The sequence below is a fragment of the Strix uralensis genome, chromosome 1, assembly GCF_047716275.1.
Source record: "Strix uralensis isolate ZFMK-TIS-50842 chromosome 1, bStrUra1, whole genome shotgun sequence".
Taxonomy (NCBI): domain Eukaryota; kingdom Metazoa; phylum Chordata; class Aves; order Strigiformes; family Strigidae; genus Strix; species Strix uralensis.
In genome coordinates this window covers 95,362,064-95,390,046 of record NC_133972.1, presented here as the reverse complement: position 1 = coordinate 95,390,046, position 27,983 = coordinate 95,362,064, and the positions used below count along the sequence as shown (strand labels likewise).

General features: G+C 46.3%; 1 protein-coding gene across 2 annotated transcripts; it reads right to left on the bottom strand.

Annotated features, from left to right (window-relative positions):
• Window positions 1-55: 55 nt before the first annotated feature.
• SNRNP48 (small nuclear ribonucleoprotein U11/U12 subunit 48) lies at window positions 56-9,196 on the bottom strand. Of its 2 annotated transcripts, XM_074874438.1 has the most exons (9): window positions 8,925-9,193; window positions 8,728-8,841; window positions 8,434-8,494; window positions 7,617-7,691; window positions 4,735-4,923; window positions 3,692-3,813; window positions 3,128-3,243; window positions 1,274-1,438; window positions 56-341 (listed from the first exon to the last, which is right to left on the bottom strand). In XM_074874438.1, the coding sequence occupies exons 1-9, from the start codon at window positions 8,958-8,960 to the stop codon at window positions 302-304; spliced, it is 918 nt and encodes a 305-aa protein (XP_074730539.1). In that variant the 5' UTR covers window positions 8,961-9,193; the 3' UTR covers window positions 56-301. The 2 variants fall into 2 exon arrangements, with proteins under 2 accessions (XP_074730539.1, XP_074730548.1); XM_074874447.1 differs by lacking the exon at window positions 7,617-7,691 and having other exon boundaries at window positions 8,925-9,196.
• Window positions 9,197-27,983: the final 18,787 nt, after the last annotated feature.

Below are 27,983 nucleotides of genomic sequence, written 5' to 3'. Positions count from 1 at the left end.
TAGTACAGCCTCTCACATTTCATTCTTCAGCCTTATCAGATTAAACTCAAATAGATGAGAGAGATCAATATAATTTATTAATAGATGCAATAGTGTTACAGATGTACACATTTTCTGATATATCCTAGCATTAAGGTTTGTCAGGATGAAAGTAGTTCAGTTTTGTCTCCAAGCACAGCTGTGATGCAGCACCAATATTATGTCAATGGTGTCACTGTCCCTGGCACAACAGCAGTTATGATAGTTCCTGTGCGAGTAATTCTTTGAAGAGCTGACAAACAAAATGATCAGATTCTTCTTTCTACTTCCTTCTTTTATGGCTGTGATACTTGTCTTCATCCCTGAAACAAAACCACAAACATCGTGTGGGCTGTTAGATTCAGACTGACAGAATCTGAAGGGGAAAAAAAAAAATACTTGGAAAATGGAAAGCTCTCATTAAATGTAATCATGTCCTCTCCTAAGGAAGGAAAGTGAACTCCTTTAAAACAGTTTTTCCCATGCTGTTTTAATCAAAGCCTTGCCATACAGTGCCACAGGGGCAATTAGTTTAGGATGAATGGCATCACTGTGTAATGAAGCAAATTTTGAGGCAAGCAGTCATTTCCACCCATGCAGTTATCTACAGCACTTTCCCCATGCTCTAGAGATAGTGCAGCATTCCTTCTGCACATGCCTAAGTCTTTGCTCAAACACAGGTCCCACACACCTACAGACTTGCAGATGCAAATGTGCCCTTGTTGATGGTATTAGGTGTGGCCTAGATTTGTTTTCTTTTGCCTAAAAATATGTCCAGAGCTACCGAAGCGCAATAGCCCTGTTTTGAAGCATATACCATAGAAAAGCTAGTCAAGTGATTGTATGTATATACATATTAGTGAAACAAATAATCCTGCTTAAGTCCCAGTGCAAACCAGAGCAGAAATCAGCATTAGATACAAGTGCCCTTAGTTGGTTAAATGGGCAGTATGTTATGTTGATCAAGGAGTAAAACAGCCTGTGACAGCAGTGTGCTAATCCTGTCGTGTGCTGTTGAAAGTGTTGCCTTTCAGATGTGAGAGTAAATTCTGAACTCTGGCCCACAGTTTATGATCTCACAGCATGTTCTGTTTAGTATTAGTAGCCTCATGCCACTGGCTTATTATACTGTATGAGATGAGCCTAGCTTTTTAATTGGACAAGATATTCTAGTTCTCTGCACTCAATTCTCACAGACTATGGCTACAGCTGCCTGATTCAGAAGCAGGAGTCAGCTGTCACTATTTATGCTCACCTCTCTCTTTTTCTCCGAGAATCTCTGTCTTTGCCTCTTTCGTGACTCCTTTTTCGTTTATTTGGACTCCTGCTGGTCTCTCTCCTATGTCTGGTGCGTTCAGTATCCTTACAGCTTCCTCCAGACTGCCGTGAGTCCACTGAAGCTGACCGCCTGTCTTCCTTTCTGAAAAAAAAAGATTGATTTCATTCAATAAAAAGTTTCACAGTCACTATTGTTTTCAGTACCAGTTTTGTAATATAATTACCTACTAATGATGTCAGAGGATAAATCTTTTATTAAGCCTCTCTATCTCCCTAAGAAATACAGTACCTCCCAAAAGAGGCCCCAAGTCCATGCTCTTGTATGTGCGCATCTCAGCACACTGTTTAATCCAGTTATTTCTTACAAACACTGTCCCACCTCTGCTCATGAAACAGGAGACAGTACAAGGGATTCTCTCTGTTTTGCTTTAGATCCCTGACTCTTCAACCACCTGCCTTAAGCTGCTCTCTACAGTTGGGAGATCCCAGCAAGCCTGATCACCTGTACAGCCTTTTCATTCACCTTCATTTTAATGCTGAAAACAAACACCTCGAGTGTCACCTTTTAGTTTGTTTCAACAACCTTTTCATCTCAAAGATCTCCTGAAGCACAAATAGACTATCATCACTAGGTCATGATTCAATTTTCATTTCAGTGACAAACGTTTGGAAGAGTCTGCGGTGTTGCTTGACACAGGAAGAAATACGTATACATAAACCACACTCCCAGGCAGCACAGCAGCATCACAGAATCATCTAGGTTGGAAAAGACCTTGAAGATCATCCAGTCCAACCACCAACCCAACATTAACAGTTCCCAGCTACACCAGATCTGTCAGCGCTATGTCAACCCGAATCTTAAACACCTCCAGGGATGGGGACTCCACCACCTCCCTGGGCAGCCCATTCCAACACCTAACAACCCGTTCTGTAAAGAAATGCTTCCTAATATCCAGTCTAAACCTTCCCTGGTGCAATTTGAGGCCATTCCCTCTTGTCCTATCACTTATTACTTGGTTAAACAGACTCATCCCCAGCTCTCTGCAACCTCCTTTCAGGTAGTTGTAGAGGGTGATGAGGTCTCCCCTCAGCCTCCTCTTCTCCAGACTAAACAACGCCAGTTCCCTCAGCCGCTCCTCGTACCACATGTGCTCCAGACCCTTCACCAGCTTCGTTGCCCTTCTCTGGACACGCTCGAGTAATTCAATGTCCTTTTTGTAGTGAGGGGCCCAAAACTGAACACAGTAATCAAGGTGCAGCCTCACCAGTGCTGAGTACAGGGGTAAGATCACTTCCCTGTCCCTGCTGGCCACGCTATTGCTGATACAAGCCAGGATGCCATTGGCCTTCTTGGCCACCTGGGCAATTCACAGTCATAAGAACTGTAAAGGGTCACCATATTTAGTAAGTTATGAAAACCTTTTCTCTGAGGTATTTCATATTATATCTGCCATAGCATGTCCTGTCATGGGAGGGGAAGAAATTGTGTATGTCTATTTTCAAGTGTCCTCTGTCCCAGCTATCACATATATGTATGCATTTGGACACAGAGGGAACACTATTCCTTCCCCAGCTCCACCAGGAACTACCTCTTCAGCTGGATCACTTGCAATCTTCCTCCTTACCACTGAAAGAAAGTTAGTAATTCATTTTTCCCCATCCTTCATGCAGACAGAGCTTCTCAAGCAAGCGCTTAACAGAATTAATATAAAACAAACTGTGCATATGTCTCAGCCCAGGTTGGTGTATGGCCTATTAGAAAGAGGTAATAGGATAACATTACAGGCTCAGGCTGCTGACATCCCTGAGGAATTTGCCAACTGCGACATACCTTCCTGAGGGTTTTGACTTCCCTCCTTCACTTATCTCTGCATTATCCAACCGATTCTCCTCCTGCCAGTGATTGCTGAGTTCTTCCATATGCACACCAATCACATCCCGAATCACCTGGAGATTAAGATATATTAAAAACAAACAACAAGAAAAGCAGCATGTCGTGGTAGTGGCCTGAACTAGCAACTAGACAGCAGAAGGTAAGCATCTCAGAAAAAAAAATCCCCCCCAAACCCTGTACATCAGATGTTTGAATGGAAAGTCTTATTTGCAGAAACAGGTATTTCAGCACAAATTTAAATAGCACTGTTTTACAATAGACAGTGAACTGTATCTCGCTGGCATTTTCACATTCAAAATGTACGTCAGAAATGCTCCTGTTATTTGCAACAAACCAGAAATCAAAAAAAAAAAAAAGATTCCTCTATAGTTTGCAACTCTAATAAACCGGGGCATAAGAAATGGAAAAAGAGAGACAGTTTCTTTGTCTGAAAGGGTATATCATTGTTTCTGCTGATATACAATAAGCACTTTTGTCCAAAAACCTATTTTCAGATCTCACCTCAGTGTAGGACTTCTTTGTTATATGAACATTTTTAGCCCTGTATGACTGCCGCCGCCTCTTGTAGTCTCGCATTTCAGCCAGAATTTCAAGATGGGACTTTGGACCTTTCTGACTATCATCTAGCAAAAAATTGGAAGCAAAACACATGGTCATTAGCAGGACATTAGCACCTGCAGGTATGTAAGTCTGGTGCTTTAGTGATGAAAGTCTGAAACATGAAATATAGTGTTCTTTCTGAAGTTTTTCCGGTATTTAGTAACTATTACGAATTTAGCACAACCTTCCTCTCCAACCTTCTTGCTAGTTTACACAAGACTAAAGAGCCACTAAGCAAGTGCTGTTATGTGATGCCAGTCTGCTAACAGTGATCCAAATCAACATATGGGCTTGTGATTTGGTGAAGTGCCTACAAAATACAGGCCACGTTTTCAAAGCCAGTATTACAGTAAGACACAAAGATTGAGAAAGCCAGATTCTGTAAAAGATTTACCTGTGTAGACGACAAACACTATCTCCTACCTCCTAGGCACAGCGAGACCCACAGGGTAACACAGGTGCTTATGCTGCACTCGGTATAGTTACAGACTGGCATGACTCAACAGGGATGAGAGGCCTCGGTCCAATACACCCATTTGTATTTTGCTTAAGAGCTCCATCGGACGACTGCCAACCCTTCTTGTTCAGCTTTTAGTCTTAAGTGATCATCATCTCTCACAGCAAATACTGTTCCAAGCTGCGCAGTAAATTGGCAACATTATGCAACCTGAAGTCAGTTGCAGCAAAGACAAAAAGATCCGTCCACTAAGATACACACAATGCATGTGCCAAGAGCAGAGCACTGAGGCTTCCTCAGAAGGAAACATAAAGGATACCAAACCAGTGTGTTCTCACGTCAGGTTGTCATTGTGGCTTTTAAGAACAGTATGCTTTTCACAATAAAAATAGCGCCAGCGATTCTGTTTGGCTTTCAACAAAAGTTATCTAACTAGACAAAGTGAAAGTTCTGAGCCATAAATTCAACAACAGATCGTTCTTCAAACCTTGGGTGATTTTTGCTGCTAAATCCACAAAGAGATCACTGTCATTTTCCGTTATTTGGGATCTAGACCTCTGTTTCTTTGTTTCCTCAACAACATAATCATAAAGAGCAAGGCGATCAGCTTGAGTCAGGTCACAGGTGAAACGCTTGTGATTCTGAGGAACTTCTACAGGCAGTAATGAGTAAGATCCTGGAGGTTGAACAGAGAGCTGTTATTAGTAAAATAGCATAACTATCTAGGAAAACACTGAGAAGCTCAACAAACAAACAATGCAGTAAACACCCATGCTGTTTTCATCCTTCCCCTACATATCTGTAAGAAGTTTCAACCTTCTTAATTTGAAAGGATAAAAATTGCTCAAACAAAAAGAAAAAAAAAGGCCCAAATCCTTCCCCAGCCCCACGCAGGCTGTATAACCTCTCTTGACAGCTTACATGTTAGCTACAGGTTTTCATACGCTTTGAAGGGATCGTAGTAGATTAGACCGAAAGGACACTTTGTATTGTCCCATCAATTTCAGCTCTTGGCTTACAAACTACAGCTCTAACTTGTGGGTTTGTCTTAATCCCAGAATTTTCTATAAGGTACTAGCTGCAAAATACCTGTTCTGCCAACAAGAATGAAAGCTTCTAGGAGACTAGATAACTGGGCACTGTGCAAATCAGTCTCACTCACACTGTCACTTTCTCTGCAGAGCTTTTAGAATAGACTGCCACAGGCATTTATAACTAAAAGGGCTACAAAGGCACTTTCAGAATGCTCCAGATTAGTTCAGATAACTAAAGTTATGAAAACACGCTGACTGCACACTCTTCTTTCCCTGAACGATCAGCCCAGCGCTCTTCCCATTCCCCAGTTAAAACACATATCCTCCCAACAAACAATATATCCATTCTCAACCCATTGCAAGGGCAGCAAAGTAACTTCCCTCAAGATACAGGATACAGTATTCTAGGATATTGCCTGCAGAAAAGCATTTTACTTGAGAACATTCAAATTCCCAGCAGCCATTGACCTGACCTCCATAATCCTGCTCCCCACAACGCAACCTTCTCCCTGCAAGGCGCAGTCCCACACAGACGTATGTCTCCAGGCAAACACAAGAGCCAACACGTAAGACAGGGCATATGCAGGAGCCTTCATAACAGCAAAGCTACTGCTTCTCTAGATTATTCAGCACTTAACGGAAGCTGGGCAATCTTTCACATCCTGCTTTAACTAAAGACACCAAAGAAGAGGAGCCACAGTAACTCTACAACAACAAACCTAAAATTCAAGATTTCTTCATTACTGTACTTGAAGCCTAAACCAGAACTTCTCTAATCCAAACTCACAGATTTAAGCATGAACACTAGAATTTTATTTTTAAAACGTGCTGTTCTTACAGTGTCATGGAAGCCCATAAAAGTGCCCTAATAGTTACGTGCTTGTGGTTTTACAACAATTTCACAACTTGTGATTAAGACCGGCCTTCCTGTCCTATTATATAGCTATTCTAATATTCTAAATATGGTTAGAATTTGTTAAAAACAAAGAAAGAGAATTACTTCCTTTGATAGTTAGTCAAAAGGAAACATACGATGAAGAATGCTTTCCATTCGTTTCTGTTGCCAAAGACTAAATTAAACAATTCCAAGTCAGTATATCTTACAATAGGCCAGGATGCCACGAGAACCACCCCAACACAGTTTCAGTGTTATCTTCAGAGAAATGTAAGCTTGTGTTGAAAACTGGACGGCAAACACTGGCATCTAGTGGCTCACTGATGCATCCTGGCCATGCACCACCTGAGAAAGGGTTTAGTCAGTTCTCTGCTTGGACGTCCTTGTGTCAAATTAATTAGTTCCCTCCGGAGGAAACGCACCCGACACGCTCCAAACAAGTGACCATCACATGAAAGCTCCTGCCCAAGCAACTGTCTGTTAAGGCTCCGTTTGCTATGCCAGAGAAACAAAGACAACATGAAAAACTATGCACAAGCAACCTACAAGGAAAGTAGAACGAATGCACTTTTCCTTCTGCACATATAGGTTTACCAAACTAAAGGACTGCAGACAGTAAATGCTGTATCCTTCAGGTGTTGCAATAATTTCAAAATTATATGCTGCAGGTCTGAAGTGGTTTCTATAGGTAGCCCTATTTTTCTACTCTGTCTTGGTCTGAGTTCTGAAAGAGAAGCACAGCTCAGTCTTAACCTGGTTCCCAGACTGGTCACAAAACCCACTGAAAAATGAAACATAAAGGAACTAATGAGCTGAGAGCAGTGGCAAAGGACACAATTATATTTGTAGATGTATCAGGATATTTCTTATACAACTTCTTAGGACAGTCTTGAAACAATCCAACCTAATAATACACGTTGGTTTTTGATCTGAGGAGTAGTGGACAAGCACACACAGCTCATGTCTAGCAATTAATCCTTAAACGAACCATCACATGAAGAACCATCACATGAAGAACCATCACATGAAGAACCATCACATGAAGAACACATCTGGAGGCAGCATTAGAAGAGTTTGGGCCACAAAGACCAGAAGGATAATATCGGAACACACAGGCAGAAAGCAAAGTGTAGGTAGTGGGATGGGAAGTGAAGGACTAGTGCTTTAAGAAACTCCTGAATTTTGTAGTGTTAATTTTCCACTCCTGAAGAGAACCGGAGGTGTGAGAACAAGAGACTCACATTTTCTCTTATCTAGTTGTCCCGACTAGAGAAAGTAGTTATGCTCCAAAATATACAAGGGAAGAAATATTAAAAATAAATTAGAAAAAGTCCTCGCAGCAGTACACAAGTGGAACGAAGGCAGCTGCGAGGGGGCAGACAAGAGTAGCTCTCCACATGGGAGCTGACGAAGTCATCTCGGTATCTGCTTGCTACGTACCTTCGCTGTAGCCTGTACCTTCTTTTGCACTTTGAGCTCTAGCTTGCTTAACAATATGAAACTGTAGATCTTTATCTGCAGACAGAGAAGTCAAAAATATCACAGAACTTTTACATCGAGTACTTGGTAGGGTTAGTCTTTATTCCCCAGCCTCTATTATGAGACATGTTATGTTACAAAACATTGTGGTTTTATTTATGCATAAGGGAAGGTCTGAACTAAAAACATAATTTTAATCTATTCCATATTTGAACTAAGGGAAGAAAAAAAAAAGAAGGATTTCTGAGTTACAGAAAACTCTCCTTCTGTACCATTCCTATATCCCCAAATTCTAGGGCCAGTTTTTCCACCTCTGAGCATGCATTTTAATACACTTTCTGCACTTGATGCAAAGAGAACACAGGAAGAACCTGGAAAATAACCTAAGATGGAAAAAAAGATCCTCCTTGGATTTGAAGATGAAAACAGCCAAGTGACCTACAGAGCAGAATTACACAGGGACAGAAGCATACCAAGGGTAAATTGATGGAAACACTGTATTTTTAGGAGGCCTTGGAAAGTTTACAGCTGACAAGGCAGTGGACTGTGCTACCGCGGGGACCTGGACTCTGCCCCACGGGGTCTCCGGTCAGCCCCATCCCCTGCCCCCTCCTCCGGAACCTCCCCTCAGCCCTATCCCCTGCCCCTCCCCGGGGGTCTCTCCTCAGTCCCATCCCCTGTTCTCTCCCCCCGGGTCTCCCCTCAGCCCCCGATGCCCCCCCGCCGCCCCCGGGGGACGGGGACGGTCCCGTCAGGCAAAGCCCCCGCTGCCGCTCACCCATGGCGACGGTGGGAACCTTCAGGTTCTCGTAGAAAAAGCTCGAGTCGTACATCTCGGCCTGCGGGACCAAGCGGCTCAGTCAAGGCCCCAGGGCTGCCCCCAGCGACACTGGCTCCGGGCTCGGCCGCCGAGTCGCCCCCGGCCAGCGGGGACCCCCAGCCCGCGCCCTTAGGCCGCTGCCGCCCGCTGAGCCGGGCGGGCAGGCGCCGTCCCCGGCGCAGCAGCGCCAGCCCCATGCCCTCCCCGCCCGAGCCGGGTAACCCGCCCGCCGCCGCCGCCCCGGGCGCCCACCTCCTCCTCGGCGGAGTAGCCCATCCTGCGGAGCCGGCAGGACGCGGCGTGCCTCTCCAGCGACGCCCGGGGGACGCGGTGATGGACGTCATAGGGGCACGGCACCCGCTCCACCTGCCAGCGGGACACGGGTCAGCGTGCACCGCCACCCCTACCCCCGCCCCACGGCCCCAGCGGAACCCCCGCCGCCGCCTTACCGCGTCCCCCAGCCACACCGCGCAGGGAGCCGCCATCGCGGGGCGGGCGGGCCGGCCGCTGCGGCCCCGTGACCAGCGGGGGCGGAGCCGGCGCCATATTTACTGAGGGCGCTCCTGCCACAGAGAACGATCGGGCTGCGGCGCCATCTTGCCCGGTTCCGGGAGGGGAGGACGCGCTGCCTGCGCGCTGCGGCCGGCAGCCTCGCTGCTTCCTAGCGCGGGGAGGGGCTGTAACAGCCCCGGCCCGCCGCGGCGGGAAACCCGAGGAAGAGTCGGGGCGGAGAGACGGCACCGGGCGCGCTGCCCGCCCGTCCGCCCGCCGTCACCTGCGGGCAGGCGGCCGCCGGCCCGGCTGCGACAGCCGGCAGGGCCCGCAGTGCGGGGGCAGGGCGCCACCTGCCGGCGGGAGGGCGCAGCGGCGGCGCGGGGAGGCCGCGGGCCCCGTCGCCCTCTCCGGGTGCCGGGCAGCGGCGGCAGCGGCCGGGATGTAGCTGGTACGAAAGTGTCTCGTCAAGCACAAGGACCGCTAGTCACCGGCTCCACTGTGTAAGGCCGATACTTCGTGGCTCTATTGTGTAAGCCTGACACGATCCAGGCCTTGCTAACGAATTCACTATTGAAGAGATAAAAGATTAATAAGAGGTGAGCATCCCGCCCCAGAAGGCGCCAGAGGCTGGATGATTGCCCAAGAAGCGTGAAGTCCGCAAAAATATGTGGAAACGGGGAGACGTAGAGGCAGTGGGGGTAGATCACAACCACCGACTCAATTCAAGAGTGAAAAACTTGCCCCCCACCCGAAGTAGCATGTGTGCTAATTTACACAGCAAGTGAGGCTAATTTAAATATAACTAACCAATAGCAGATGGAATGGTAATTACAGACCAATGAGTGTAAACTTAGATAGGTTTTTACTAATCATGTAATAGGAGAAATAGGCTGTGGTTCCTTGGTGTGGCGTGCTGGCTTTCTGGAATTACCCCGTAGCACCCATCTTTGCTCAGCTGTGGAATAAAACCGTTACCTCGGCTCTGTGTGTGAGACTGGCTTTTGCACACCGGGTTACAAACCCTGTTTGAGGGACGAGAGGAGGACCCACAGAGCCCAGGGAAGTGCTGTGCCCTGGTGCTCCGGGGACATGCTTGGTCTCTGAGGGGCAGCAGGGGCAGCCGTGCGTGGAGCTGAGGCCGGTGGCACCAGCAGAAGATGGCAGCAGGCTGCCCAGCACCGGCGGAAGGGGCTGGCAGCCGGAGGAAAGCACCCGCAGCCAGAAACCCGGCCCTGGGTGTGAGCTCAAACCTCGGCAGCAGCAGGCTGGGCCCAGGCCCGCTGTGGGCCTGCTGTGGGGGGTGCCCCACACCGTGTGGCCTCTGGGGAAGAGTCTGGCAGCATCTGTTTTTCCCAGCTGTTTTTCCGTGAGGGCGCTGGTACCTTTCTGTAGCTTTCTGGGTTTCTGGCATAAAGGAGCAAAGCAAACGCTGAGGGCAGCCTACTTTTTCTTCGCTAGACCCAGGCCTGAACTGCTCATCAGCTTTAGCAAGGGCTGGTTTCTTTTCTGAGTGCAACGTGTGCCTGCCTGGGGCTTCCGAGCGGGAGCCAGCCCCCAAAAGCACACGCCTGTTAGCGACAGGGCAGGAGGAACATCAGCCTCCTCAGCACCATTGAGCCCCTGATACCTGTTTCCCTCTTGGGACACAAGAGACATGGTGCGAGCCGGCAGCCCCTCCGGCAGCCTCCCGCCACACGCGAGGTGAGGGGATCCATAAGGAGCACGCTACACAGCACGGGGCCAGGATGTGTGTTTCTCCCCAGCACTGCTCCCGTGCACATGCAGCGCAGGGGTCGGTGTGGGAGGGAGCTGCATGGCTGCAGCACACCCCCGGGAGTCCTGCCCTTTACTTGGCCAAAATTATGAGAGCCTTCCCCTAGAGGCTGAGGGAGCATTAGGACTCAATAAGACTGCAATGTAGGATGAGAAAAGAACGCCTGTCCTAAGGAATAAATTTCACATGATTGACATTTGTGCTTGCCTATTTTTGTCATCTATGAGAAAAGCACATATGACTAGGAGGAAGAGTGGGTTTAACAAGGCAGGGTTGGGGGCAGGCAGCATGACAGATGTAGCTGCCAGAATGACTCTTGTACATCTGCTTTCATTAGCAGATTACAACCCTTTCTCTCCTGCACAGTGAATCTGAGACTCAGCTGGGATTTTAGCCCTTTGAGAGATTTGCTGTCTCTAGCTATGTTTGCCTGAGGATCTTTGACTTCACAGGATACAGAATACTTATAGTGAAGACTTCCCAGCTGCCCTTGCAATTTCATCTATGCTATACTAGAGTACGCTCGCTAACGTTAGCACATTTTATCAAAAGAGTAATAAGAACAGCTGGGAAAAATTGTTCTGACCACCTCCACTGGAAAATATCATTTCTTCAAAATTATGAAAGTCAGGTTTGACAAAGTATCCAAGCAGATTTTTTTAAGAGTAAAGATGAGACAACGTTTTGATTTTGTTTACTTATAAATTAAATTGATATTTAAGAATCATGATCAGAATAGATGTTTTGCTCTGCTAAACAACATTTTAAATCATTCAAAATGATCTTAGGGGGTTATTTTCCTTTAAAAAAACAGTTCCTGGTATCATGAAACAACAACAAAAATATTCTCTCTTGACTAATCAAAATAAGGCTGCCACATGAAGGCCGAGTCTAGGACACTGTCCGGGACCCAGAGAGATGTACCCACAGTACTTGGGCTCAGGAAAGGAGCAGAAATCCTCTTCGGGGTCTTGAAAACTGTCTCACAAATGCATTAGCACAGACCACAGCGGGGCTGGGAACAGCACAGGGCTAAGATTAAGCCTCTGAAATAGGTTTACAAGAAAATCAAGGACAGTGCAGGGTAAGAGCGTTCCATGAGCCACTTTGCCCCTATGTATTCTGGCTGCAAACTTTGCAGGAGCAGACTGATGGGAGACAAAGGCTGTCACATTACAAAAGTTCACACCACCACTTTTCCTTCCAGGCAATGGCATGCTTGTGTTGGTTTCCCATCAAATAAGGAGCGGGATCGCCACAGACTTGCAGCTACATCACCTTTCCCAGCTGGTGGTCTCCAGTCTGTGGGGTACCCTCTTCTGCACCCTAGCACTGTGCTGGCTGCAGCCCAACACCGTTGTCACTTTGTCAGCAGGCAATGTGGTTAATAACACACCTCCAAGTTTGACACATCTTGGTCTCCATGGTCCCTTCTGAAGAGGAGAGAGGAAACTCCACAGCTGCATTTCCCCAGGCAGGACTGCCGACTGCAGCTTCCCAGCATGGGGGTATGTCAGTATGGCCTGGCCCCCTTGCAGAGCTGCAATGCTGAGCATGCCAGTGGTGTGGTGTTTTTCTAGAGGCTCTTTCCGGGCAGTATGGATCTCCAGAGAAAGTCTCTGTGGGAACCAGCCCCAAATATCCTCACAGTGCAGCAGAACAGTCCTAAACTGCAGGATAAGCAGAAGGTACGACAGGGAAATAGCCTATACATTATGCCAACATAAAGTCCATACAGCACTCCTGGAGAACTCCTTAAATGTAGCACCCTGTGTCCTCCTCCAGACGGAATTCATACTGCTAGATAATCCAGCTGTTGGCACATTGGGGACCATACCCTGAGGGAGGAACCTTAATACAGGAACCTTAACACAGGAACCTTAACACAGGTTCAGTGATCCCAACCCAGCAAAGCCACTTGGTACCCCTCTAGAGTGAGAGGCTGAAACCATGCTGAAATCACACTGCCCTTATGGTTCAAATCTTTCTGATGGATATCCACCAGGAGTGAGAGGCTCATCCTGAGCAACAGCACCCTTCCCCACATGGCTAACGCGTGGAGTAGCATCCCTCACTCATGGCTTGTATTTGTTTTTTCCATCACTGATAACAAAACCTTGCAGGCTTTCTGCAGCCACTTATTTATTTAGTAGTATATTGACTACTTGAATAAAATTATTTTTTCTCTAACGTGGAAGAGAAGGCATTCCTTCTATTCCTTAGATACAAAGCATTACTTAGAGTTGTATTGTGTTCACAGTTCCTCCTGGAAACGAGGAAAAAAAAGTGAAAGCTCAAATTATTCCTTCTTTTAAACATGGTTCTGATAAAGATAAATAAAGTAAGTTTTGTAACAGCTTTCTCAGGCCTTACCATATTCAGCATGCATGTTTCTGGATGGGTAAAGGGCCACAGAGCAGGAGAAAGCAAGCTGAAGGATGAAAAGAAACTTCTTGGGACTATGCAAAAGCCAAAATGGAAGCAGCCTGGCTTATGGCCCCAGACAACCCATGCAGGCCTGGCAGGCAGAAAATACAGCTTTTGACCTGCAACTGTGACAGATTTTTGCTGGGCTCCACCCCAACATATTTGGCAAAGTTGGAACCAAGTCCTCTGCATCTAGCCTCACATAGGGTATGGAGTAAGCAGCCAGTGCCTGGCAGACCACAATCTGTCCTGCAGCAGGGAGTTACTCCCCCAGGGCATATGCTGTGCAGAAACTGCCTCATCTCTAGCCAAGACTTAAACTGCATCTGCTTTGTTAACACTCACCCATTGGACTGCAGAAACAGGGGACGTTGAACAGGGAGGTGGGGGGTTCCAGCACCCCGCTGGTAAGATTGACTGTACTCATCTCAGGGCAGCTCTGCTACTTCGCCTCTGTAGTGGTGCTGCTTCTTCTTCCTTAGCCCTAGAGCCCATGTGTCAAACTCATTTTCTCCAGTGAAGGAGATGTGGTATCCAGGCTGATAGCCTGGGCGTCACTCAGCAGAAGTTACTGAGCTAGAGAGAGATTTTGTAAAGATGAAGCACACAGACACTTGAATTTCAATTTTTTTGTCATTGCTGCTATTACTCCCTGCTACCTTAAACTTCAGCTAAGATGCCACACTCAAAATCTGTAGCACATATTCAGCTGAATCAGCTTTGTTTTCTACAGGGACATGAAGTGAATTTCTTTACCACACATGAATCAATTTATAAAAATATTCTTCATGGTATAAGCAGATTTTTCAAAATTCCCTTCACCAGACCCCTGACCAAAGTTTAATTTTCATCGTTTGCTCTCTGAGTTCTAGTTTTGTTGCCCTTCCAGCTCATCCCAAAGCACTAGTGTGGAGCAGTACAGGTGCTGATAGTAACTAGGGAAGTCAGAGACTGTTTAGACCTCACTGGTTCCTCTTACAAGGGAGTGCAGCTGATTTATTCCTTCAACTGTGTACTGCTCAGAGCCTGCTGCAAATCCTTGGCTCCTGGATCTGGATGATTATTCTTTTGTAGCTTAGTCCACAATTACAGCCTAAGGTGTATTTTACAAGCCAGAACACTGGACACTTCCAAATTGATTTACAGGCAGCAACTCTAGCATCAGTTAATGCCTTATTGATTCCTCTTTCTGTGTCTCCATGTGATCTCTCATGGATTCATCAGATTTAGATCAGTTTATCAGGTTGGTATCATCCTTATCTTTAAAGATAAAGCAATTGAAAGCTTGGTGTTGCCCTCACATGCCAGATTTGTATGGAAGTTACATAACCATCTGTGCTTAAACATATTTGTTGTGGTTTGAGTCCAGAGAGCAACTGAGCACCACACAGCCACTTGATCACCCCTTCTCCCTCAGGGATGGGAGAACAAAATAAAACAAAAGTCTTGGGGTTTGAGAGAAGGACAGAGAAGAATGACTCACCCATTATGGTCACAGGCAAAAGACAGACTCATTAGGGGAAGAAAAAGAACATAAATTTAAACACCAACACCACCATTTAATTTTCCAATCAAACAGAGTAGGACAGTGAGAAATACAACCACATCTTAAAAACACCTTCCCCCACCCCTCCCTTCTTACTGGGCTCAGCTTTGCTCCCAATTTCTCTACCTCCTTTCCCTGAGTGGTGCAGGGGGCAGGGGATGGGTGTTGCGGTCAGTTTGCCATTCACTGTTTCTGCCACGCCTTCCTCCACAGGGAGAGAACTCCTCACCCTCTTGCCCTGCTCCAGCATGGGGTCCCTCTCATGGGAGACAGTCCTCCATGAACAACTTCTGATGTGGGTCCTTCCCATGGGCTGCAGCTCTTCACAAACTGCTCCAGGGTCCCTTCTGTGGGCTGCAGTCCTCCCAGCAATGAACTGCACCAGCACGGGCTTCCCTCGGAATCCCGGCCTTCTTTGGGCACAGCCACATACTCCAGTGTGGCGTCCTCCACAGGCTGCAGGTGGGCATCTGCTCCACCATGGAGCTCCATGGGCTGCAGGGGCACAGACTGACCTCTCACCGCGGGTTGCAGGGGGGTCTCTGCTCCGGCACACCTCCCCCTCCTCCTTTCTTCCACTGACATCGGTGTTTGCAGAGGTATCTCCCTCACAACTCCAACTCCTCATCTCAGGTTCCCCTCTTAAATATGTTATCACAGAGGCGCAGCCATCATCACTAATTGGCTCGATCTTGGCCACAGGCAGGTCTGACTTGGAGCCAGGGCAGCTTCAATAAGCTTCTCACAGGGGGCCACTGCTGTAGCCCCATCTTCCATTACTGAAACCCTGCCACACACACAAACCGAACACAGCAGTGACAAGATGTATCACTGCAGGAATATTGACAGGAAACATTCTCACTTGACAGAACTGGGAATTCACCGTTAAACACCCAGGAGTAAATCAAACGTCCTCTTGCATGCTGAAGTTTTAGTATGCGTGTTCTTGAGCTCGCATGGGTTTTCCCATTTAAGCCCTAGCACCTTCACAGTTGCTGCTCTAAGATCCTTGATCCTTTGCCTGTTCCTTCTACCCTTCCTTTGCTCTGAGCCTTCTGACTGAGCAGTACTTGCCACCTGCTCAGAGCCAAGGTTCCTCACCTGTCTCTTCTAGAAACTCAGTATAAACATGCATCCCTTCTGTCAATACCCACAGGTACTCTGGATTGTACGTAGCCTCAGGCTGCAGCCCCAAAGGCATCGGCATGAGGGCAGGAGTAGCAGGTTTAGGAGAGGTGCGAGGGAGGCTGAAGCGGGGCCTCCTGTGTCAATGTCATAAACCAGGATTTCAGACGAAGGTGCTGGATGTGTTCATTGGAGGTGGCCACTTACCAGTGCTGCTTCTCTGGGAAGGTCTGAGAGCAGGGTCTGAGTGTCCAGTGGGCAGAGGACAGCAGAGGCACAATAACATGGGACCACCTCCAAAAATACATGATTTACTGCCTCTGCTTTGTTTTCCACAGTAACAGGTCCCCACCCCAAAGCAAGAGCTAATGAATTAAGTATTTATTAATTTGTTATGTGGCTGAAAGCTGTTAGACACAAATTACATTTCCCTCCCTCTGTGAATGCATCTAAGGCTACAGCAGCAGATGAGCGCTGTTCTGCGTGTCACTGTCCCAGCTTTCTGTCAGGCCTTTGTCCTTGGGTCGCTGTTGCCCCTGCCTTGTGTGCATTAATAGGATTGTATTTCCTGAGCCAAAGATCAGCTGGAGCAGGCTGTCCCCTTGCTGCCCACTCAACCCTTTGTCAACAGGGCACATGAAGGATGGTGTCCCTCCCTCTGTGCCACCTACAACCTCTGAAGCACCTCACACTGCCAGGCGAGCCAGCTGAGTCCAGTCCCACATCACTGCACCACAGCCAGCTGGAGCCCTTCCACATTCTGGCAGATGAACTGCCACACAGGGCAAGGTAATGGGGAGCCAAAGTAGCACAGACCTTACAGCACTCTCACCACTTCAAAAGCTTTAGAGCAACACAGAAGTCATGTGTCAACTGCATGTTTCAGCTGGTGCTGAAGTCCCTCTTGCACTTGCCGTGTGGCCATGTCCTAAGTGTGCTCCACTCTGTGCTGGTACAGGGAACTTCAGCTCCTCCTTGGGGGCCCTGTGTGTACCCCAGTCCCTGGGGGATCCTTGCCTGCACGGGGCCAGCAGTCAATGTCTGGACACATTGATCAAGCCGCCTGCTTTTGCTTCATCTGCAGACTTGTACAGCTTTAGAGGTTGCTTTGAAAATGTGGCCATCATGTTCAGCACTATTAGTGCAGTGGATAATGATGGATGTCCCTAGGTGCTATTGCTTCTCATAAGGGTGTGTGAAACAGGCAATATTACTTTAACCTGAAGCAACATTACAAAGGAGGTCCACAGGAAGGAAAAACTTACTCACCTGCAACAATTTCTTTGGAAACAAGAGTCATCAGACACAACGACAGGCAGGTTTTATAACAGGCTTAATATTCTCTGTGTGGATTTGCAAGTGCTGTCTACAAGTATCCTTCTTCTTGCAGGAGGATTAGCACAGGGGATTACAGATGCCCTTTGAAGAGATTGGCATATGCTCAGATGGTCACACCATCTCAGGCTTCCCAAGCACATGGGGTGGGGATAGAGAGAAAGAGAGTGTAGGGGAGAAATGGAGAGCCCGCTCATTAATTGCCAATGGGGAAAACAGTGTTGCTTTAGCTCTCACAGGGACTCATAATTCAGGATCACCATATTTGCTGAGCTCATCAGTGATGGGATTTCATCAAGCTCAGCACAAAAACAGCACCCCAGTGGCATCAAGTTCGGAAGCTCAGCCTCTCAGCTGAGACATGGAACAGAAGCGCTGCTTGCGTGTGGTCAGAAAGGGTCCTCAGGCACTTGCGCGTGCCTGAATTACAGTGTCAAACTCCATGTCTTGCCCAGTTTCTCTTGACTCTACGCACATGCACATACACATCATTATGAGTTTGCAGGTAAAGTACTGCGCTCACCACACACACACACACACTGTGGTCTCTACATCCCTCTGTTCCTCGGTGTGGGCTTCTTTCCCTCCTCTGTTACTTCTTTGCAGTCTTTCCCCCATTTTCTCCCCACTCAGGCCCATGGCTTTGCAGTCATCCGCACCTCTTGAGTATCCCTACCCAACACATCAGCAGCTGCGTGATCCCAGGTCTTTCTGATTCTGTTTACTGATACTCAAAATCTTCACTGAAAAGCAGGAACTGCTCCACTGTACTGTTACAGTATTACCTCCAAAACAAGAAATGCTCCCCAGCCAAGCAAAACACCCCACTTTGCTCAGCTCTTCATTAATTTTGCAGTTCTGAACCATCCTGCTGCACGTCTCCTAGCAAACGCTTTGTCTCTCATGACAAGGCACAGCCTTGCAAAGCAAGCAGTGGCCTGACTGTAGTGAAAAGGAAAAGCACCCACCCTCACCCACTTCACCAGGTGCATCTTCCATCCCAGTGCACACAGCACCCCAGCACATGCTTCCCTGAAAGTGTGCATGAAGAATAAGGTTATTTTCTTTTAATGGTTGTTTATTTCACTTTCCAGACATTCAGGCAGAACTTTGCATGTGCTATTCTTCATGCCTTCCAAATGCACTGTGCAGTGAAGTGTCTCACTTCAGATATATCTCTTGCCTGCCCCAGCAGAAGCAATGTAGAAACACTAATAGGACATATCTGAAGACAACAACTCCATTCACATCAGCAAAAGCTGTTAGCAAAGCAAAAGCGTGTCAATCAATCCAGGGTCCACCTAATACATACATGCAGTTATAAGCTCTGTTAAAAGAGCTGCTTTAAAACAACATCATTTAAACTGCAAACTCAAATGTAGGAAAAACCAGATTTGTAGCTGAGTGTCCACATGTGGTGCTGCAGCCTCTCACGTCTGTGGCACGGATGGAGAACAGCAGTGCCTTGGCAGGCGGGTGGCAGATCACACCCATATGCATTGTACATGGCAATGCCTCGGCAGAATGAGATGAATTAAGATATTGTGCACGAGGCTGTGAATTACAAAACTATCTGTAAGGCTGCTGAGCACCAGGATTACTCTGGTCTATTCCTGCTCTGGAAGCAGGGTCTTAATGGGTACAGCCAGCGTGATTATGAGCAGAATAAGCAAGAGCCCACGGCTGGAAGGGCTGCCTCTGAAAATCTCTGTGGCTGCCTCTGGGAATTTGTTGTTCTGCAAGCTGTACCTCCTGTCCCAAACCTGACAGGGATTCCCTCCTTGCAAAAGTAAGAAGGATATTTAGATGTCTTACAGGAATGGAGATGCAGCCAGGGAAGTCAGGATACCTTACCTCAGGGTTGCATTTCCTAGGCTGGAGGTGCCTACATAGGAAACCAGAAGAGTCAGGTAGAAACACCGATTTAAACTCAATACTCTTGCAAGGTAAGAGCAGAGATGATGCTGCTATAAAGTTCCTCACTCGATAGTGGAAAAAAGCAACTGCTACTGTGTACAACTGAAAAATATGAGATCCTGCAAATCAGGCTTTATTGTTTGGTTGCAGACATAAACCCCAGAACTGAAGATTCAGGATCCCATTCCCCAATACCTGGGTTTCCCCCTGGTTCCTCATGGGATTGCTCATGTGCAATCACCCAGGCAGCAGCTGCAGGGAGGAGGCAAAGAGCTCCTTGGCTACCTCCTCCATCTCCTCACCCTGGGATTTGTAGGGGAAGCAGTGCAGCAAGTTGTAAACACAGTTACTAAAAAAAACCCTTAGCTGTGGCTCCTCTTGCTTACAGAAAGCAAGCCTGATTAACTGAGTCAGTGCATTCTTTTACTGCATGACCCTGTAGTGCAGAAGCACGCTTCAGGTTGCACCCAGGGTTTGTTGCTGCTCACAGCCTGGTCATGCTGATAAACGAGAAGGCCACCACCAGTTTACCCCAGTAAGCGATACTTGGCATTAAGAGTCAAATGCCAACTGATCCTTTCTTAGAAATCCCAGCTGCCCATGGCATCTGCAAAGCTAAAACGTCTTTGGTACCAACGCTGCTCCTGGAAAGGGGCAAAGCTGCCCTGGGCAGGGGGTGGTGGTACTCGCCAAGCACCTCAGGAGGCTTTGACGGAGAAGCAGTTTGTGTTAGGCACAGAAACAAGGGCAGAGGGAGGTTTTGGGATGGGAACAGTTCTGGAAACGCTTCCCTTGCCGCGGCCCGACACCAGGTGGGGCTGTGAAAGCTCCAGCGAAGCCCGGCAGCACCGGCTGTCTTTCCCCAGACAAGGTGTCCACGGCTTCGCCTTGCGACCCTGGCTCTTCTTTGTCGCATCCCTGCCTGCCGCAGGCTGTGGTTGGGCATCTCACGCCTGGCTGCCTGGGAAAGGCATAGCACCAGAGATGCAGTGATATGTCAGTAACGAAACAGTTGCACAAGCCCTTTCCTTAACTGCTGGAGGGACCTGGTGTCTTTACATCACCAGGGGTAGCTCTCAAACACTTCCCAGCATAAACCTGGAGCACATCCTTCATCCCGCCTTTTCCCATTTTATGTGGTGGTTTTCTTTCCCAACCCCACGAGGGACCCTGGAAACCTTCCCTGTCCCACCAGCAGCTCAGTGCTCTCCTCTTGCTCCCCACAGGCTCCAGGAGCAGACAGGGATGGCAGAAGCCGGGGCTGCAGGCAGGTACCTATGGTCTGGCTGTAGGAGGGTAGGGGCAGGGGAGACATAGCAGCTCTCCCAAACCCCCTGCCGAGGGGCTCCCCAGCCAGCCTCAGCCATGCAGCACCCTACTTCCAGCCAAAATGGAAATGCCTCCAGGCTGATGTTCACATTTTGCCTGCATCTTTCCTCTCTGGGGCTATGAAATAAAGATACAAGAAGATTTCAACCAGAGGAGCTTGCGCCAAACTCAGACTGAAGGCACCACAGGACAGGCAGAATGGCTGCGCTCAGGCAAAACCCACAGCAGTAACGTGCCATGAGCAAAAACCCTGTTTCCTGCAGCCAGTGAGTGAACTTTGTGCTTTGAAAATTAACATCTCAAATTAAGATCACTCCTGTGCTTGTCAATGGTTTGGTCTATTGCAACACTATTTCAGACAACACAGAGGATATTAGAAATTGGCAGCTATTCCTTGACCTTTTTTTTCCCCCCTCAGTGAATTGTTTAAAGCCCAGAGGATTTCACAGGACTCCATTCATTATGACAAAATGACAATGGAAGGGAGGCAAGGTTCCTTTATCTTGGCATTGCTCTTCTGTTTCTGAACTATTGTTTCTAAAAATCTTCCCACAGTAGCAATTCCCCAGTTCAGCATTCTCTAGCTCTTGCTCAGAGTCTGAAATTATTAAAAAAAAAGCAATTTCCAGAAACAAAACAGGCCTGCCTCCAGGTTCATCTGTCTGGAGATAAGTTTTCAGGAGGCTCCTAGGAATTTTCTAATAACTCTTTGTTTCCCTTATACTTCTCCAGCCTCAGTCATGACCTGTTGGAAGCCAGAGATTTTTCAATTAAAGAGAAAATCCCCAAGGAAGTGAGACAAGGTTTTTTATATTATACACATATGATGTATATTTATAAAATTATGTATTATTTATGTATATATTTAAAAGGTCAACAGTATGTGTATATATGTATGAATGTGTGTGCATATATGCATAAAAGGTCAACAGTATGAATAAAGAGAGTCTCTATTTTTAGCTATTCTGTCTAGTGGAAAAAATACTGCAAATCACCTAGGATGGCAGTACAGGCTTGTAATTATTACCCTCTTCCACAGGTTTTATAGGCTTACCTGCAAAAACCTTCCATCTTTGGAGAAAATCCCCCTCACATCCTTTTTGCCACTAAGCCTGGTAAATTCAACAATCCTCTTCATCATCGGATGTTTCCCATCTAACTGGGGGTGGGGAGGGGGGGTGGGGGAACAACAACTGCAGATTACAGTATGATTTTCTCAAACAACCTTAACTTAAAATGAACTAAAGGGCCTGTGTGAAACCAATCAAGGAAAGAAAGAAGTGAGGTGGATAACAGATGGCCCCACAGATAGGGGAAGCTCTGAAATTAGCTCAACCAGACTAAGCCATTAGAGGTTTCCAAATAAATAGGCCAAAATAGGCCACTGCTAAATACGAGAATCATTTTCAAATATACAAATCTGCCTGTAAACAAGACAATGTTCCTGCTGAAAGCAAGACTAAAAGTACAACCTCCTTAGTCTGCATATTTACCATGAGTATGTTTATGAAAAGCATGCATTGTTCTTTGCTTAAGGGCCAATAGTGAAATTTTATAACATACTTCTCTTTGTCCTGTCAGCCCAATACCAGTGTGAAACCAAGAAATGCTAGGTTTATCCTTCTTACTAGGAGGTAGAAAAATCTGGTTGCAGTTAATCTTACTTGTATTCCTGTATTCACACCGCATCTAAAGATTGATTAAGACCCTGATCCAGCATAGAAACAAATGCACACTTAGCTTCAAACAGGCCTCACTTTGTAGTTTCAGTGACTTCAAATAGTGGGAAGAGACACATGCTGACAGTGGGTGCTGGAGCACGCCTGGGCACAGGCTGTCACACCAGCATATCCTGACATCCTCGGGGGACCACTGGGCTGTGCAGGTAGCCAGGGGCAGAAGCAGAACTCAGCTACGAATGCCTGCCAGAGGACAAACTTCTGGATTTTGAAAAAAGTTTCTAGTCACTGCTTTTCCCTCCTACTGCAAATGTAGAACAGTCAGTGCAACATGCCAAGTCTTGAATTCTCCTTTTGTTGCATTTTTTTACCAGTTTCCTAAGTTTGTAAGGTTACTGTGACCATATTTGGTACATCACTGTTTTACCTCCCTCCCCCATACCAAAGACAGGATTTGAATTTAAAGTTGACAAATTGGAGAAACACACTGCAAAAAAAGCAAAGATGAAATTTTGTCAAGACAAGTGCAAAGCACTACCCTTCAGCAGGAATAATCAATTTCATGAGTACAAATTGGGACCAAATAGATAGGAAGTGTTGGAGAAAACATTCTGGGAATTACAGTGGACCGTAAACTGAACACAAGCCTGTGACAGACTGCTGTGCAATAGGTGAGTGCCATGCAGGACTGTATGAACAGGAGACTAGTGAACAAGACCTACAAGTAATCCTGCAAGTGCTTCTTACATTCTGCTGAGTGCTTGTAAGGCCCCTGCTGAAGATATATGCCTAGATGGGACAGGGACACTGTTCTTCAAAAATGATGGAGATCTGGAATAAACCGATGTCAGAGAGACGGTGAAAACTTCGGTGCTAGAAACTTGTAAATACAGGTTAGCTAAATACGAAACTGACATCAGTAATACTCACTCCTCTGCTTAGGCAGATGGCATCCTGGAGTTCATGTCACCTCTGTGGTGACCAACCATAAACCATGTGTTCACGGGACAACAAGGCTTCACGCACTCAGGCTGTACATAGAAGCCCTCGCTTTTAGCTGGTGGTCAGAGCACAGCATCTTTGTACCTGTGTGTTTGAACTTCAGAAGACAGGTAACTAGCATCATCGTGCTTGTATTAAGGGGGTCAGAGAATCCCTTAAGTGTAAGAGAAAAATCCTGAGAGAGGGAGAAAAATCATAGTCACCAAACATCTTATAGAAGCCTCAGAGCAGCATCAGGGAAGAATCTTATGGACAAAGAAAACAATGCTTTAAATCACCTGGGCATGGGTTTCTTTTATATGAAAAGCCTTTAGACAGTAAAAGCATGCTATGGCAGGCCCCGTCAGTTCTCCTTTCTCCATTTCACACTTTGTGATTTGTAGGCAACAGTGAAGATAGCTGCGCTGCTCCTCTGCACAGACACTGATGGCAGGAGCCTTTCCCCTGTTCCCCTGCAACAGATTTCATTGCTCTTCTGCAAAACACTGTGCAGATAAAATACAAAGGTGCAGCAATGCAGATTAGCTAATGAGATTATGCTTTTGGCTTCCCTAGTGGAGAAGGGTGACAGGAGATCCAAGACATTCCTGCCTGACCACATGTTGCTAAAGAGTGACTTCCACAAAACGGTTTCTTAACAACATGTCACCCAACTCCCTCACAGACATGCTTGTCTTTACCCTTCTAATCTTGGTGGCAGAAAGGAAAATCTGACTGCAATTAATCATACCTGACAAATGGAGAGCAGAGCCAAATAGCCAGCAGGGCATACTGAAGGCATTGATACAGCTGGGAAGCAGAGCTGGGATGAGAATTCAGTCTGACCTGACTGGGACTCCCCTGGGGGTCATTGCTTCAGATGCAAGTGGGTTGCACCTCCCTATGCAACTGTGAGTAGAAACACTATAAGTATCCATAAAGAAAGCACACTTTTTCCGTTCGTGTTCAACTAACTACCAAGACAGTCAATAAATATTCTTATCACTTTTGCAAATGAGTCAGATTCTACATTACATACTGTGTTAGTGCTGTCAATGTCTACTCCTCCCATGCTGCTGCACAGAGTGGCATTCTGGCTATCTCACACTGAAAAGGAGATATTTTGGTAGCAAAAATGAAGCTTGGCAAGCAGCACTGCTATTGCACACATCAGGCTGGGCTGGGGGTAAGGAGAAAAGCTGACAGAGGGAAAGTATAATATTGCACAGTATGAGCAGTACTCCAAGATCTCATCTTCTATATATGTAGCAGTACAACTAACTTCTAAGTGCTGGTATGAGAGAAAAAATATTCATGTATACATGTATAGAAAGAATGAGAAACAACATATCACTGTGTAGTACAAAGTAAATTGCAGTTAACATGTAGATTTTTTTCATAGGAAACAGATTGGTTTTATAACTACATTTTTATTGAAAAGACTACATAGGGACAAACTATTTAATTGTTCATCATGCTCACCTTAACTCTTTGTTCCTTTTCTTTTTAAATGCACATACTTTTAAGCTGCTATATATATTGCTTTATGTACTTTTCACTGGTCATGTTGGAAGGTAAACTTGCCCTAGAATAATTGATTATATCATCTCTAAGTAGCACAAAGACTAATACAAAGATTTTTGCTCTTTTTAAGCTGTGATAGCCCGAATCATAGAATCCCAGGTTGGAAAGGAAGTGGTGGATTTTCCAACATTGGACACTTAAGATTCAACTGGAGACAGGGTGCTGGGCCATCTTGTCTAGACCATGTTTTTACCAAGAAAGGCTGGACAAAATGATCCTTGAGGTACCTTCCAAGCTGGTATTCTTTTTCTAAATAGACATTTTAATGGTTTAGCTATTTCAAAATATGCTCAACTATGTTGCTACCTTGCTTTGAAGCTCATTATTTCCCAGCTGGGAATATAGCAGACTGTGGGCTGAGGCAGCTGGCAGATGGACAGAGAGGAAGAACTGCCATCCCTCAACAGGCTACACCCACACTTGCTGGGGAATTGGTTTCCTCAAAGCACAGGCCCAATTTAGGTTAGCTGGCAGCAATTCAGTTTTGAAGAAGTCTTATGATACCCAGTGTTAAAAGAAACAGAAACTCCAAGATGTATTGCTACATCTCACCCACCTTTAGAGCAGCAAAAAACCCTACAATATATGATAGATGAACAAAAAATTCTACAACAATTGAAGACACTATTTTCCCTCCTCACACTTAATTTTCTTATATTTTAAGTTATGCACATTCAGAACTAATGGAAAAACCCACACAGCTAATTTTCATTTTAGCATGATAGCTGCATCTGATGCAGTAGAAATACCGGTTACTCCAGTCAAGGTTTTTGAGGGAGTGAAAGAAGGAAATACAGGCATTCTCTTTTAGAAGTCTAAGAAAAGTAGTAGTCAGAGTGGACTTCTGAGTGATGAAACATGGTTATTCCCAAGAGATGTTTTAATTGGTGCTGTCTACAAACAACAGCAGTAAATAGGGCTTATTCTGATCTTCTACTTCAGAAACTGCTTGACTACACAGCTGGGAAAGTGAGTTTCTTGTGCATATGTGCTCTGTATTCCAAAATACACAAGAAAGTGCTCATAGTACACATGGAACTTGACTCTTCAGCTTTCACACAGGCAGCAAAACAAGGGAGTGGACTGGAAGACCACAAGGCTGGGCCATAAATACCACTGCTGAACAAGCACTTTGGTTTCAGCTGCCTTTCAGAGCCCTGAAGGGTCCCCTCCCACTGGTTCACAGGTGACTCCCTTTGTCCCCTCCAAGTGAGCCCTCATTCAGCTGGTGTCAAACTGTGGTGACAGTCCAGAGAATGGTGATTGCAAATTCAAAAATAGACAAATAAAGCATCAGATCACACATGGCAAAATTTCCCTTCCACTACCACTGACCTGTTAGCATAAAAGAATGCAAAGTGATGTGCCTTCACCAGCATTAGCCACTATGAATAAACAAAATTCATGACTTCTTAGACATTTATCCTGCAGTAAAGTTGGTACTACTAAATTATGGTAACTATTTACTAATGACAATTTTTAGACTACTATTAAGATCAGTGCTTTAGGGGCTTCTGTCTGTCCAGTCAGAGGGCAGAAACTGCAGGCGCTTTAGGCAAGTTGTTCATTTCTCTGTACTCTCAGTGCAGTTGCCAGCTGTAAATAACCATTTCCATATTAAGGGAAAGGCATGGTCCCAGAGACCTTCTGGGACTTACAGAGGCTCATCACAACAGTATTCACTTGGCAATCACAGTGAGTTATTGGAGCTGCCCTACTCTTCCTAAAATGAAAGCTGCCTTGACTTTACAAGAAAAGAAAGTGTATTAGCTAAATTGAAATAAATGAGCACTGGGTCCTACCAGGCAATTTTCAGTTCTGCTCTAGGAAGGCCATAGTCCTGTGACTGACTGCTCCCATGCAACTGGCAGCATTGGCATTGCATACAGATTAAGAAATGCACTCCTATACTGTAAATTACAGGACTAGAGCCTTAGACTTTAAATCCTTCAGGACAGGAGGCCCCTTTAGCAGGAGTTATATACAATGCATAATAAAAGCCCTATGCATAGCATAATAATGACCTCATTATGTCTACTCATTATTATTGATGATCATATTATAGTATTATTAACAATTTGCTTTATGCCAAAATTTCCCCAGAAAGCATCTGGATTGTTGAAGGCACTAAAAAAAATTTTCCTTTGCTATTATAATCTGTGGCACAAATATAGAATGCTAAAACCCTGTAAAAAAACCAAAGCACAGGCATTCTTCATCCTCTTATTAAAAGGCACTTTCTTAGGGGGAGGTTAATTATTGAACAAGCAATTTAATTCACCTCATCAACCCACTTTGCTTGGTCTTCTGCAGCTGGCTGCTCTGTCTGCTCTCAAACTGCCAGCTCCATGCAGCCTCAGTGTCACCAGCTGCTAGAGCCATGGCTGTCACCCGCTAAGCCCTGGGCACCAGCCCTACCACCATCCTGCAGAGCTGCTGCATGGTCCCCAGGACATCACCTGCCTGCACCAGGCAGCACCTGGCCAAAGAGCTCCCAGGTGTGAGTGGGGGACTGCTCCCATTGACAGTCTGGATGCAGCATGTGGTTTTGGGAGGTGGGAGGGAAGAGCTGTATGCACACACACTGTACCAATGGCAGTTCAGATCAGAAAACAGGACTTGACTTGGTTTAGTGACTGCCACAGGTGTTGCATGTGGGTCTCAGTGCACTGCAGCACCCTCTCCTTTCACCTCTTCACATCTGAGCACACTACTACCCTGACTGGAGCCCTCGTCTTCCCAGATGTCTAGACCTGGGACATGAGCCTACATTTAGGCATGAGTTTTGACTTCCCCGCCCCAAGCACAGCGGAGGAAAAGCAAGCATCTGTACTATATTCCCTTGAACAACCATTCAAGCTGGCTCCTCTCTACAGAACTGGAGGAATGGCAGCAGGTATGGCTGGATGTGTCTTGCCTGAATCTATCATCAGCAGCCCTTGCTGTAACATCATATAAGATGGCTCTAGGGTCCTTAACAGGAATGGATTTATTAAGAGAATGAAAACTTCTCCTTTTAGCACTGGCTGATGCGGTCTTGGAAGATAGGAGAGTAACAGATGTACAGCCAGTTCAGGATTGCATCTGTCCTCATTTTAAAGAACTCAAGAAAATACGTTTGCATGTAATAGGAACCTACTTTCAGTGGGTGCCTGAGCCCAGTCTGCCCTTGGAGCAGTGCAGGGACACCACATCATACAGGTGACAGTCAACAAAATGAACAGATAAAGCAGGAGGACAGCAATAGCCCCCAAGCACGATTCTGCAGCATGGACCCTCTTCATGGAATTGTAGCTCTGCATCCCACCTGCTGACC